We start from the raw sequence: 13,007 nt of genomic DNA on the forward strand, positions 1-13,007 counted from the left end.
ACAGCATTAGTCAGTGAGAACTAATCTGAAATCTATTTGCTTTCTTTACAGTCCTAAACTCCCACTGCAGTTCCAACCATGTATAAATTTGAAAAAAATGTGCAACAGGTTTACGTGGGAGGGATTTTCGCTAAATTTTGAGAAAAATAACCATGGCATCATTCTTCAATGAAGAAAGGTAAATGTGTCTAATTTCAATATTGATAACTGGAAAAATTGCTATGGTAGGAAATTCTTAAAAGCAAGTCCCAAAATTCCAAAATAATTCTTTGCTGCCATATAAAATGTTCTAGTGCGTTCTAGATTGCAGCATATTAGCAAATAAGGTAGTTATTTATTTCGAAATGCAATAAATCACTAAAATTCTAGGTAAGTAACCTTTATGACCATCTAAATTGAGTTTTAAACTTATAACTTTAGTAATACATACACACTTACATTCAATTGTACAGAATGCAACACATTTAATCTTAAAAAACACTATATAACAAAAAACTACAGAAATGAGCACATGATGGAAATGCTCTGACCAATCCTACAACCGCAATAAATTTAAAACTGTAAACACACATTGAACACATCAGAGCACTGTGGAAAGGAGTTCAGTTGCTTTTACAAGTCATATTATAATTTTTAAGAGCTAACAGATTAGAGGCAAATGGAATTCTTAGAACATTACTTAAAAATAGATTTTAAAGACAAAGATCCCAACTCGTTCTTATATACACACACAAAAGTTCATCTGTCACAGACAGCAAATGTTGAATTTATACTCTGAAGTTTCTGGCAGCATCCTGCACTTTAGAATTAAAATAAGCAAACAAAGCTGTCAAATGTATCTGAGATGGATTGTTCAAATCTGTGCAGGACAGAGCACAGTTCCTTTGCACTACTGCCTACATGCTCATTGCTGCTTCTCAAAGGCAAAAACCAAGTAAATACCTAAAAAGGAAATAAATAAAAGAGTTTAGTTTCCCGTATCAGCAGGGTAAACGACCAACAATCTCAATCCTGTTCATAATTTAGTGAAAATTCTTTGGCTCTCAGGTAGCATTTGAAGAGAAAAAATCCCACTAATTCTAAGAGTTACTTTACTGTTTGAGTCATTTTTAGGCAGATATGGGATGATCTATGTTTACTTGAAAAAAATATCTACCTACAGTAATACTCAATGACAGCACAGCCATGGGAAAACCAATTCAACAGTCCTAAAAAACCTCTAAAAACAGTTGGAGGTAAGAAAAATTAAAAGTTATTAAAAAAAAAAAACTAAAACTGTCCTATGACTCAAATCTTTTTATCTGCAGTGAGGTAGGTAGGTAGGTAGAATTATCACGCTACAATGAATACTACTGGCAGTGGTACTCTCAGTTTTCTATTCAGAAAAAATAAGGAACATATAGAACATAAAACTAGTAAGAAATATAAGGAACATATGTAACATGACATACTAAAATTCATCCAACTGTTGTGTTGTAGGGCCTGGTAAAGAGACAGCAAGCCAGAAGCCATTAATACCGTGAGATATCATTTATCTGGCCCCAACAGTAATATTTCTGCATGTATCTGGTCCCAAGAGTACTCTCCCTTAAATAAGATTTCCTGCTGTGACTCAAAGACAGCTAAATGAATTTAGGATTTCCTATTCTGACTCACTGAAATTCAAACCTACTAAAGGCATACCTTGCTTTATTGTGCTTTGCAAATAATATGTTTTTTACAAATTGAAGGTTTGTGGCAACCCTGCGTCAAACAAATCTGTTAGCGCCATTTTTTCCAACAGCATGTGCTCTCTTTGTCTCTGTAACACGCTTTGGTAATTCTTACAATATTTCTAACTTTTTTATTATTATTGTGTCTCTTATGGTGATCTGTGATCAGTGATCTTCGACATTACTATTGTAATTGTTTTGGGGTGCCACGAACCATGCCCACTTAAGACCGCAAATTTAATCGATAGCTGTTGTGTATGTTCTGACTGTTCCACCAATCAGCCATTCCCTGTCTCTCTCTCCTCACACCTCCCTATTCCCTGAGAAACAACAATATTGATATTAGGCCAATTAATAACCCTATGATGGTCTCTAAGTGTTCAAGTGAAAGGAAGAGTAGCAAATCTCTCACTTTAAATCAAAAGCTAGAAATGATTAAGCTTAGTGAGGAAGGCACGTAGAAAGCCCAGACAGGCCAAAAACTAGGTCTCTTGCACCGAACAGTTAGAAAAGTAGTAAATGCAAAGGAGAAGTTCTTGAAGGAAATTACAAGTGCTACTTCAGTGAACATACATATGATAGGAAAGCAAAATCACCTTATTGTTGATATGGAGAAAATTTCCGTGGTCCAGATAGAAGATCAAACCAGCCACAACATTCCCTTAAACCAAAGCCTAATCCAAAGCAAGACTATAACTCTCTTCAACTCTATGAAGGATGAGAGAAGCGAGAAAGCTGCAGAAGGAAAGCCAGAAGCCAGCAGAGACTGCTTCACGCATTTAAGGAAAGAAGCTGTCTCTATAACATAAAATACAGCAAGGTGAAGCAAGGAAGTGCGGACATCGAAGCTGCAGGCAAATTACCCAGAAAATCTAACTAAGAAAATTGAAGGAAGTGCTACACTAAACAACAGATTTTTACTGTAGACAAAACAGCCTTCTATTGGAAGAAGATGCCATCTAGAACTTTCCTAGCTAGAGAGGAGAAGTCAACACCTGGCTTCAAAGCTTCAAAGGAGAGGCTGACTCTCCTATTAGGGACTATAATGCAGCTGGTGACCTGAAGTCAAAGCCAGTGCTCATTTACCATTCTGAAAATCCTAGGCCCTTAGGAATGATACTCTACCTGTGCTCTAGAAATGGACCAACAAAGCCTAGAAGACAGCACATCTGTTTCCATCATGGTTTACTGAATATTTTAAAGCCCACTGTTGAAACCTACTGCTCAGAAAAAGATACCTTTCCAAATATTACTGCACATTGACAATTGCACCTGGTGACCCAAGAGCTCTGATGGAGATGTACAAGGAGATTAATTTTGTTTTCAGGAATGCTAACACAACATCCATTCTGCAGCTTGGAGATCAAGGAGTAATTTCCACTTTCAAGTTTCATTATTTAAGAAATATATTTTGTAAGGCTATAGTTGTCATAGATAGTGATTCCTCTGATGAATCTGGGCAAAATCAACTGAAAACCGGATGTAAAGAAATCATCATTCTAGATGCCATTAAGAACATTTGTGATTTATGGGAGGAGGACAAAGTATCAACAATAACGAGTTTGGAAGAATCTGATTCTGGTTCTCATGAATGACTTTGAGGGGTTCCAGACTTCAGTGGAGGAAGTGACTGCAGATGTGGCAGAAAGGGCAAGAGAACTAGAACTAGAAGTGGAGTCTGCAGATGTGACTGAAATGCTGCGATCTCATGATGAAACCTGCATGGATGGAAAGTTGCTTTTTATGATGAGCAAAGAAAGTGGTTTCTTGAGATGAAATCTATTCCTGGTGAACATGCTGTGAACTTTGTTGAAATGACAGCAAAGGATTTAGAATATTGAACTTAGGTGATAAAAGCAGCAGCAGGGTTTGAGAGGGTTGACTCCAATTCTGAAGGAAGTTCTACTGTGGGTAAAATGCTATCAAACAGCATGGTATGTGACAGAGAAATCTTTCATGAAAGGAAGAGTCAATCAATGCAGCAAACTTATTTTAAAAAATTGGGCAGGGCGTGGTGGCTCACTCCTATAATCCTAGCACTCTGGGAGGCTGAGGCAGGAGGATTGCTTGAGGCCAGGAGTTCAAGACCAACCTGAGCAACAGTGAGACCCTGACACAGCAAGACCCCAACTTTACAAAAAATTTAAAAAATCTCTACAGGCGTGGTGCACACCCGTAGTCCCAGCTACTCGGGAGGCTGAAGCAGAAGAATCACTTGAGCCCAGGAGTTTGAGGTTGCTGTGAGCTGTGATGACGCCACTGCATTCTAGCAGGGGCAACCAGAGTGAGACTCTGTCTCACAGAATAAAAAAAGAAATCGCCACAGCCATCTCAACCTTCAGCAACCGCCACCGATTAGTCAGCAACCATCAATACCGAGGAAAGACCCTCCACCAGCAAAAACATCAGGACTCGCTGAAGGTTCAGATGATCGCTGGCATTTTTTAGCAATAAAGCATTTTTTAATTAAGGAATGTACATTGTTTATTCAGACATAACGCTGTTACACACTTAGACTACAGTATAAACATAAATTTTATATGTACCGGGAAATGAAAAAAATTCATGTAACACACTTCATTATGGTGTTTGCTTTATTGCAGCGGTCTGGGAACCAAACCCACAATATCTCCAAGGTATGCCTGTATATCTTCTAGTAAGATACCAACAGATTCTATGGTAAGAAAATACCTCAAAAGGTGACAAATCCTGAAAACACCACAAGGATGTTCAAGGCATGCACTAGAATAGTCGACAGTGAGTCAAGATAAAGGCCAGGTAAGTTGGAGACCGTGCTCCTTGAGCTGACTTTGAACAGAGGGCAGATGACTGGAGGCATACTGCGTCATAGTCTCCCCGGACTATAGCTTCTTGCCCTTCCAGCTTAACCTGCGCAGGATACCACACTAGTTTTTCCAAAATACTACCGTGGCCATGCTACTCTCCTGCTCTGTAATTACTAGTTTTTGATTTCTTTCAGGTGAAATGCAGTGTGTCTAGCGGTACAGTGCAGATGGACAGAAAATAGGCAGGGTGATTAACCCTGCAGCTCCTGCCAGCAGATAAGGAAGCACAGCAGTCCACAGCGCTCACAGCATGCCAACACACTCACAACTGGACAGCATCACTTACCTTGTCCCCCACTTCAAGAGACCTTTCTGCAGTTCAACCCTGCCAAATCCCACCCCTCACACACCCACACCCTTCAGTCCTTTCCTGTCCTCATTTAGGGCCATTTAAAACCACTAAGATGCTGGAGTCTGATTTTGAATTCACCATTAGTAACTTTCTCTTTCTAACTCAAAACTTCTGAAAGTCCCACTCATTATATAAAATGCCTTCTCTGCAGGCATTTCAATTGGGATTTAAAGGAACAAATCTTGAACCACTTCCCTTCCAAAAGCAAATCGGTGGCAATTTTCTACTTTCCTTTCTCATTTAAAGCATATTCTAGAGGAGGAGCAGGCTATGGTGATAAGACCTTAATGATCAGACCAGTAGAAGTCTACAACATAACTTTCCTAGACTTATTAGACTTCTGATGCCAGGCAAGACACTCCCCAGCCCACAAAGCCCTCCAGCTTAGAACGGTGTAATTTATCCAAGAGCCACCTGATCTTGGAATGCTAGACCCCGGCTGCAATCTGGCTACTGCTCTTCTACCACTTTTCACAGGTCCAACCTGTCTCCTCCTCAACTGTCTGGGGCCATCTAATGCTTCATGTGTTACCTAATTCTTTACTTGTATATTATGAATGTTTAAGTCCATGCTTAATATAAAAATGAGGTTCTAAGCTACAGCCAGTACCACCATCATGACCTTGACCACAATTTACACCATACTTTGGGACTGGTAGGATAACTAGGATAGGTGGCCAGTCTCCACTGCTGGGAAAAAGTAGTAAAATACATACAGTTTGTGCTCACATCCCCAGTCAAGGAAGATCATGTCTGTAATACATTCTCCAATCACTTTCTATTAATGCTTTTAATATTCAGAGACAGGTTCAAAATATTGGCCCTATTTGTCATCTTTCCTTTTCCTCTCTATCCAATTCAGCAGATCTTATGAAATTGTCCCTTCACAAGAGCTTCCACAAGGCCATTGTTAAGAAGATGGATCATTTAGGTCAGCTAACCACAGTTAGCTCTGTGACCTTAGCCAAGTTACTTGTTCCCAATCATATACACCTCTAACATATCCTGCTTGTTGCTGCTTCACTAAATGTTCTAGTATTATGCCTTCACTGTCAACATCTGAGTAACCAGAATCAAATAAAATACATGAAGTGTTTTATATGCCAAAAATTCCAACAGAAATCTGAAGACATCAAATAGAGATGGCTATTAAGTACGAACAGGCAAGAAAATGTATATATGCGCTCCTAAAAGTTTATGCTGAGCACCATCCTGCATACAGTATACATAGTTGCGCAAGAAAGGGGGATTAGCCATATGCATGGATATACGTACATTTGTGTGTGTGTAAACAACACACACTATCTAAAATGTGCCAGAAAAACTCTAAGGTTTTCAGTTTTTAATAACTTTGAAACAGGATCTTTTGAACTGTCAGTTAACCTACACTAATGATATACTCACTTGTAGCTTCCCATTCTGATTTACTTAAGGTTCCCTAAAATTAAAGAGAAAAAGAAAGAAAATTGTAGATTCAGTATGGAAGTAAACATATGGTTATTTTTCAATAACGGACAGAGGTGGCCAGAAGACCCTAACTTCACTGTAAATATACATACAATTCACTGTTAATAGTACTGTGATCTGAGCACATAAAAGAAATCAATGAGATTCACTTTCAAGGCCATCTTCTCACCGCTTTTGCCCCCCTGCCAAATTCTCTACAGATTCTCAACCAAAGGGTGAATGTGAATGAAGAAGGTGTGTGTGCATGCGCGCAACTGGAAAAAGTATCTATATTTTTAACTTGGAAAATGAATAAAAAAGCCAAATTTTTTTTTTTTTTTAATTTCAGCATATTATGAGGGTACAGATGTTTAGGTTATGTATGTTGCCCTTGCCCCCCCCGCCCCAAGTCCGAGTTTCAAATATGTCCATCCTTTGGGTGGTGCACATTGCACTCTTTGTGTATGCAAATACCCGTCCCCTCCTCCCTCATCCCCCCTCCCCCCTGCCCAACATCCAATAGATGTTATTCTTATATGTGCATTTATGTGTTGATCAGTTAATACCAATTTGATGGTGAGTACATGTGGTGCTTGTCTTTCCATTCTTGGGATACCTCACTTAGTAGAATGCATTCCAGCTCTATCCAGGAGTATACAAGAGGTGCTATATCACCATTGTTTCTTAAAGCTGAAGAGTACTCCATGGTATACATATACCACATTTTATTAATCCACTCATGTATTGATGGACACTTGGGTTGTTTCCACATCTTTGCAATTGTGAATTGTGCTGCTATAAACATTCGGATGCAGGTGTCTTTCTTATACAAAAAAGCCAATTTTGAAGTATCAAATAGTACTGGAGGAAGAACTAAGATTTTTGTATTTTTCCAAAGGAGTCACAATATAAAGTATATACTAAGAAAATAAATTATATTTAAGTAGCTATCAAAATATGAAAAAAGTATGTGCTGCTTTGCACATTCCATTAACAAACGGATCTAATGGCAGTTCTAGTAATTAGTGTCAAAAAGTGATATATAATATTCTAAGATGTTAGAAGAAATATGCTATGAAAATATCTGTAATTTCTACTGATGACAAAGTTACAGCTACAGCTAATACCCAAAGGCAGGCTTTCACACAGAAGTTAGAAAAATAAAGATGTAATTTTTTTCCATTTAAATCATGGACTCCTGCATTCTATCTATGGAATGCTGTAAGCCAGTAGTCATAACAAGTCATCCTAACTTAGGGAAAACAGACTATTATTGTACATCTGATTTGTAAGTCAGTGAGACCAAGTATTATAAGAAGTGAAATAATCTCCTAAATCCCCATATAATGTATGCTTTTTTTTTTCATTTCTATAAAATACTTTCAAAACTGAAAACTCACCAAAGGTAACCTTACTTGACTTTTCTTCATGTACTCTGCTGCATGTTCATAGTCATCCGCCTTCTCAGAGGCAAGTTTAGAATTCTCATTTGCAGGATATGGCTGGGGAAGCAAATTGAAGTCCTAGTTAAGATTTTATAATTGAGAATTAAGCACACTGAATCACTGAAATAAAATAATTAGGGGAATAATCCCTAACTATTACTTTAGGAATACAAATTACACATACTTTTCAAATATGGAAAAAAAGAGGGGGCAGGATCCTCTCTTAAAGCAGTAATTATAGTCAACTTTTATCACAATCTTAGGATATTTATAGCTGGAGCAGACTATAGAATTTAATCACAAGGACCATTCAACAGCAAATACCTGCATCTTCTTAACTGCTTTTTCTGTTACAACAGAAAGCCTAAAAAGAGGGTATCATCGAAAGAAGTAAATATTAAAGTCATGGCAATTTAGTAGCCATGAAAAGCACAAACAATTAGAAATAATACAAATGAAAATGTTAAGTCAACAGAGAACCCTGTTTAAGATAAAAAATGTGAGTTTAAGAAGATAAAAAAATATAATCCAAACTCCAGAGCATAGGCAGTTTCCAAATTCATGTTAAGAGTCTCAAGAAGGGTCAGAAAAAAATGCTGGTTTAAAAGTATGCTGGCCAAATGTTTATTCGAATTACTTTATTTAATAGAATGACCATCCACTCTACAAAGGTTACGCATTTTTTATAAGGCAATTATTTATATGATAATTCTTAAACTTTTAAGAAAATGATCCATGATATCTTCTTTTCCCCTTTTCTTTATAAATATCCTAGAGCAAGCTCAGGCATTGGAAATTAAGCTATTTAATATTTATTTGCTGTTTAAAAAGTATTTGGCTACTGGGGACTTCAACATTGTCAGCATCAGCAACTTTACTTTTTATTATATCTTAACGCGAGGGATATAAGAAAGAATATTTACTATCACTAAGTTTTATTGAATTTCTATTTCAAGTGTTGTAGTTTTGCCATATTACAAAGTATCATAACTTTATTTTATTTATTTTATTTTTTTGAGACAGAGTCTCACGGTGTTGCCCGGGCTAGAGTGCCGTGGCATCATCCTCACTCACAGCAACCTCAAACTCCTGGGCTCAAGCGATCCTCCTACCTCAGCCTCCCAAGTAGCTGGGACTACAGGTATGCGCCACCATGCCCGGCTAATTTTTTCTATATATTTTTAGTTGTCCAATTAATTTCTATTTTTAGTAGAGACGGGGTCTCGCTCTTGCTCAGGCTGGTTTTGAACTCCTGAGCTCAAACAATCCGCCCGTCTCGGCCTCCCAGAGTGCTAGGAGTACAGGCGTGAGCCACCGCGCCCGGCCCATAACTTTATTTTGAATGACTACCAAACTATCCTGTTGTAAATCTGTTTCTTCAATTTATCATGACTCCTCTGCCTGATTTTGTGCCTATCACTGGACTTCCAGTTTCTCTGTTCTACTGATCATTTCGAAAGACCAACCCATACATGATTATAAAGCTGCAAAACTGATCTTTTTTTCAAAACTTTCTAAAATGTATATATCCTGGTAAGTCTCCTCTCAAAGGAGTTACTTTTCCAGAACTGTTGCCAGAATAAGTTTACTGGTGAAAAAAAGGAAAATAGGCATCAGGACTATAACTACAGTTCCTTGGCCCACATGCATCCTTTCATTCTTCCTTCCCTGCTTCAGTGCTCCATGAAAGCAGAGAAGTTTCTCTAGTGCTGAGCCCATCTGAAAGATGAATGCTTCAGGAAAAAACCTTTTATGGCAAATATCAAGAAATAGATCCATTTAAATCTCTGACCTGAACTAAAGCAGTAGCGCCCTGACTGCTCTTTCCACCTCCGGTCTGGTCTCAATGTCACCACAAACTGTCCACCCAAATAATGTCTTAACTCTTATGGGGTCATTTCCTTTCCTGCTCCAAGTCCTTTACAGGCCCACAGGAGTGACTTGGTCAAGAAGCAGGGAAACAAAAGGACTTTTTCCAATTACATGCTGTCACTGCCCATGTACCCAAACAGCCATCATGAAAGCTCACATCCTCCAGGGCAGTACTAGGGGGAGAAGGAAGACTGCTAAAGAAACAGGAAAGTGACTAGTATTTCCTCAAACATCCCTGCTCTCTCCTGCTTCTCTGCCTTTCCCCTCAGTCTTCTTCCTTCCCCAAAGGCCCTTTATAAACTCACTTCACTGTATATACTAAAAAGAATGTAACATTTTGTTGATTATGGGTTTCAAAGACAATTGAGAGTTTAAAGAAGATTCCCCCACTCAAAATTGTGGGGGTGGCTGCATTTGGATGCAACTTCAATAAGAGACTTTTGTTTGAATACCACCTGTAAAAACGGAAGAAAACCCAAGTTAGTAGCCCCGTGACTCTGGACAAGTCGTTTATCCTCTGAGCCTCAGGCTGCTCACGTAAAACATGAAAAGTAACTGCTTTGCCTATGTCATGGGGGTAATTATGAGGATAAATAAGACAGAATATGCTTAAAGTACTTAAAAGAACATTCTGAATTGAATAAACTCTCTAAATAAGTTTAATGCCCATTTGACAAATATGATTCTGCTGATCAATAGCAAAAATGCTCACAAAATATTTAGATTTGTCCAGTTAAATACTGTTTGACAAAGAGAAAAAGGAAAAGGGTGAATGGGTGAATCAATGAGTGAATGGGGAATCAATGGCTGAATGTTTAAAGCTTAGACAGACCACCTTCACTGCTGCATGAGAAGCACAGGAGTCCAGGAGGTGAAGCAAGTCTCAGCAACAACAGTCTAAAAGATTGGAACCTCACTACAGAGTCACCATAGAACAAAATTACGCGTGGTACGAGCTTGTCTTGGACACTAGCCAGGAAGGTTCTAAATTACTGTTGTAACCAAAGGGCACTGTTGTAAAGCAGTGGTTTTCAACTAGGGGCGATTTTGCCCAACAGGAGATATCTGGCAATGGCTGGAGACATTTTTTGGCTGTCATAACTGGGGTAAAGGGGTGTTACTGGCAGGCATCCAGTAGGTAGAAGCCGGGAATGCTCCTGAATATCCTACAATGCACAGAACAGCATCTCACAACAGAGAATTATCTAGTCCAAAATGTCAACAGTCCTGAGGTTGAGAAATCCTATTTTAAATCCTATTTCTATCTAGAAAATAGAATTTGATAACAGCAGTATTTATTCTTTCATCAAGTATTTACTGACTACCCACCATGCAAAGTTTCTATATCAAGCTCCGTCCTAGTTGCTGAAGAATCCAGAGCAGTTATAATCTGTGTAACGTACATAACTATTTAGTGTCTAAATGGCCTTGAAAAGTTCTCAAAAAAGCCAAACGAGTTCCCCATGATCTGGAATTTTTGTAACTTTTCTAAATACTCACCTCTAGGCCCTGCATTCGTTTTAACAGCATTTTATTTTCATTGTTCTTAATCTTTTCTTCATAGAATTCCAGAAATGTTTTTTTGTAGACTAGTTTCATATTGTACTTCTTCACCATTCTGTCCAAAAAAGATTACTTAATGAAAAGGCTTCTAAAATGTTTGTAATTCGTCAGCAGTTTACTTTTGCATAACAGTGACATCTTCTGGACTTAACTTAAAAAGCTACCACTTCCTTCGTAAATTCACAATAGAGTAATGCAAAATGAATTAAGAGTAACATACTCATAAGCATGCCAGAAAGAAACATGCATTCTAAATTTCAAGGGGCTGCAGATAGCTCTCTATTAGTTTAATGAATAGGTCAGGAAGCAAAATGAGAGGAAGCTGCCGGGGTTGTGAGACCGGGAAGAGGGCTACCTACAGGACATGCTTTCCTACTGATTCCATTAACACCAGCACTGAAAACAGCTGCCAACTTCTTTCTTGAAAGATTTGTTCTCCTCTCTTGGCTTCTCTGGCAAGACACACTGTTAAATTTTTGCCCGACATCTCAGGCTGCTGCTTTGCAGTTTTATTTTGTTCTCAGTTTTCTTTTTTACCAGCTTCTAAACTTTAAGGTCCTGAGCTTGACCCAGAGCCTACATTTCCCCTCCTGAAGAGAGCTGACATTATCTGCAGCTCAGCTCTCTCTTTTGTCACACCCACAGATGCCACTGCTTATTAGAAATCTTCACCTGGATGTGTCACTGGCATTCTCTAGCTTCCCATATCTAGGGCTGGACCTCACTAGATTTTTTCTCTGCCAATCCTATTTCAGTAGATCCATCTAATGATTCCTGCCAGCTCCCTCTCCTACACCCACTAAAGCCTCTCTGCCTTACTTAGAGAACGTCCCTTCAAATAGCTCCGCATTTGCCACCACCTGCTTCCATCCGCATCCCCATTCAGCAGTACCAGTACAGTAACCACTGTGCCCGTATCCTATTCCATTCTTACTCTCCCTCTGTGAATTTTCCAACCATGGCTGGATTAAGCTTTCAGAAACACATACCTAGTCATGTCACTGTCCCCCTTAACACCTTCCCTGGGCTCAGTGCACTTAGGACACAAGCCAAAAGCCTTGAACATGGCCTCTAAGGCACTTATTTATAAAGGGATGCTGCCTCATCTTGAGCCTCTCGGGCTTGGCTTCGCTCAGATCCAGTCTCAATGGCTTTCCCTCAATTCCTTGAACTACCCGCTTTCCCACTTGAGGGCTCTCATCCACACTGTCCCCGTCGGGACATTCTTCCTTCCAGTCTTCAACTGGCCACCTCTATTCCTCCTTTAGATCCTGACTTAAACATCACTTCTCTAAAGGTGTCTTCCTTAAATCTTCAAACTGCATTAGGTCTCCCCGTTAGACTCTCAGGTTTGTTTTTTTTTCCCTTCACTGCATTTGCCAAGTTTATATTTCTGTAGGCAACATGAGGGAGCTTGGAGATGATTTCAGGCAGCATGTGAAGGAAGAGAGGAAGAAAGGGGGAAAAATCCTGAAAAGGTAAGTGGGAGGGCTTGTGTGCAGGGTGACAGTTGAGGGGACAGAGTAAGGGGAAACACGGGAGGGCTGTGGGATTTGTATCTCAGAGGCACTATAAGGCAGGGTTCTGTTATCTGAATTAGCCCCTGTTGGAAAGACAGCATGAACAAAGGTAAGTCTCTTTTATTCTAGGCAATTAATTTTCTTTCATAAATCTCCAAAATAAGCCATTAGAAATGAAACCAAGTTTTATACTTAAACAATATACTTATAAAGAACTGAGAACCAGTTTGAAAATTACGAATTGCTTTTGC

General features: G+C 38.9%; 1 protein-coding gene across 2 annotated transcripts in view; it reads right to left on the reverse strand.

The window, feature by feature from the left end:
• Nucleotides 1–510: 510 nt before the first annotated feature.
• The window catches only part of RNMT (RNA (guanine-7-) methyltransferase), a 14,572-nt gene continuing 2,075 nt past the window's right edge, over nt 511–13,007 (reverse strand). The window contains exons 3-6 of one of the 2 annotated variants that reach the window (XM_012649979.1): nt 11,174–11,291; nt 7,757–7,858; nt 6,315–6,348; nt 596–942 (exon numbers count right to left, since the gene is read on the reverse strand). In XM_012649979.1, coding sequence (XP_012505433.1) covers nt 905–942; nt 6,315–6,348; nt 7,757–7,858; nt 11,174–11,291 — 292 coding nt within the window. In that variant the 3' untranslated portion in view covers nt 596–904. Of the gene's footprint in view, nt 943–6,314; nt 6,349–7,756; nt 7,859–11,173; nt 11,292–13,007 lie in introns of both variants that reach the window. The other variant, XM_012649978.1, reaches the window with a different exon arrangement.

Source organism: Propithecus coquereli, unplaced genomic scaffold, assembly GCF_000956105.1.
Source record: "Propithecus coquereli isolate 6110/MARCELLA unplaced genomic scaffold, Pcoq_1.0 Scaffold308, whole genome shotgun sequence".
Lineage (NCBI taxonomy): Eukaryota > Metazoa > Chordata > Mammalia > Primates > Indriidae > Propithecus > Propithecus coquereli.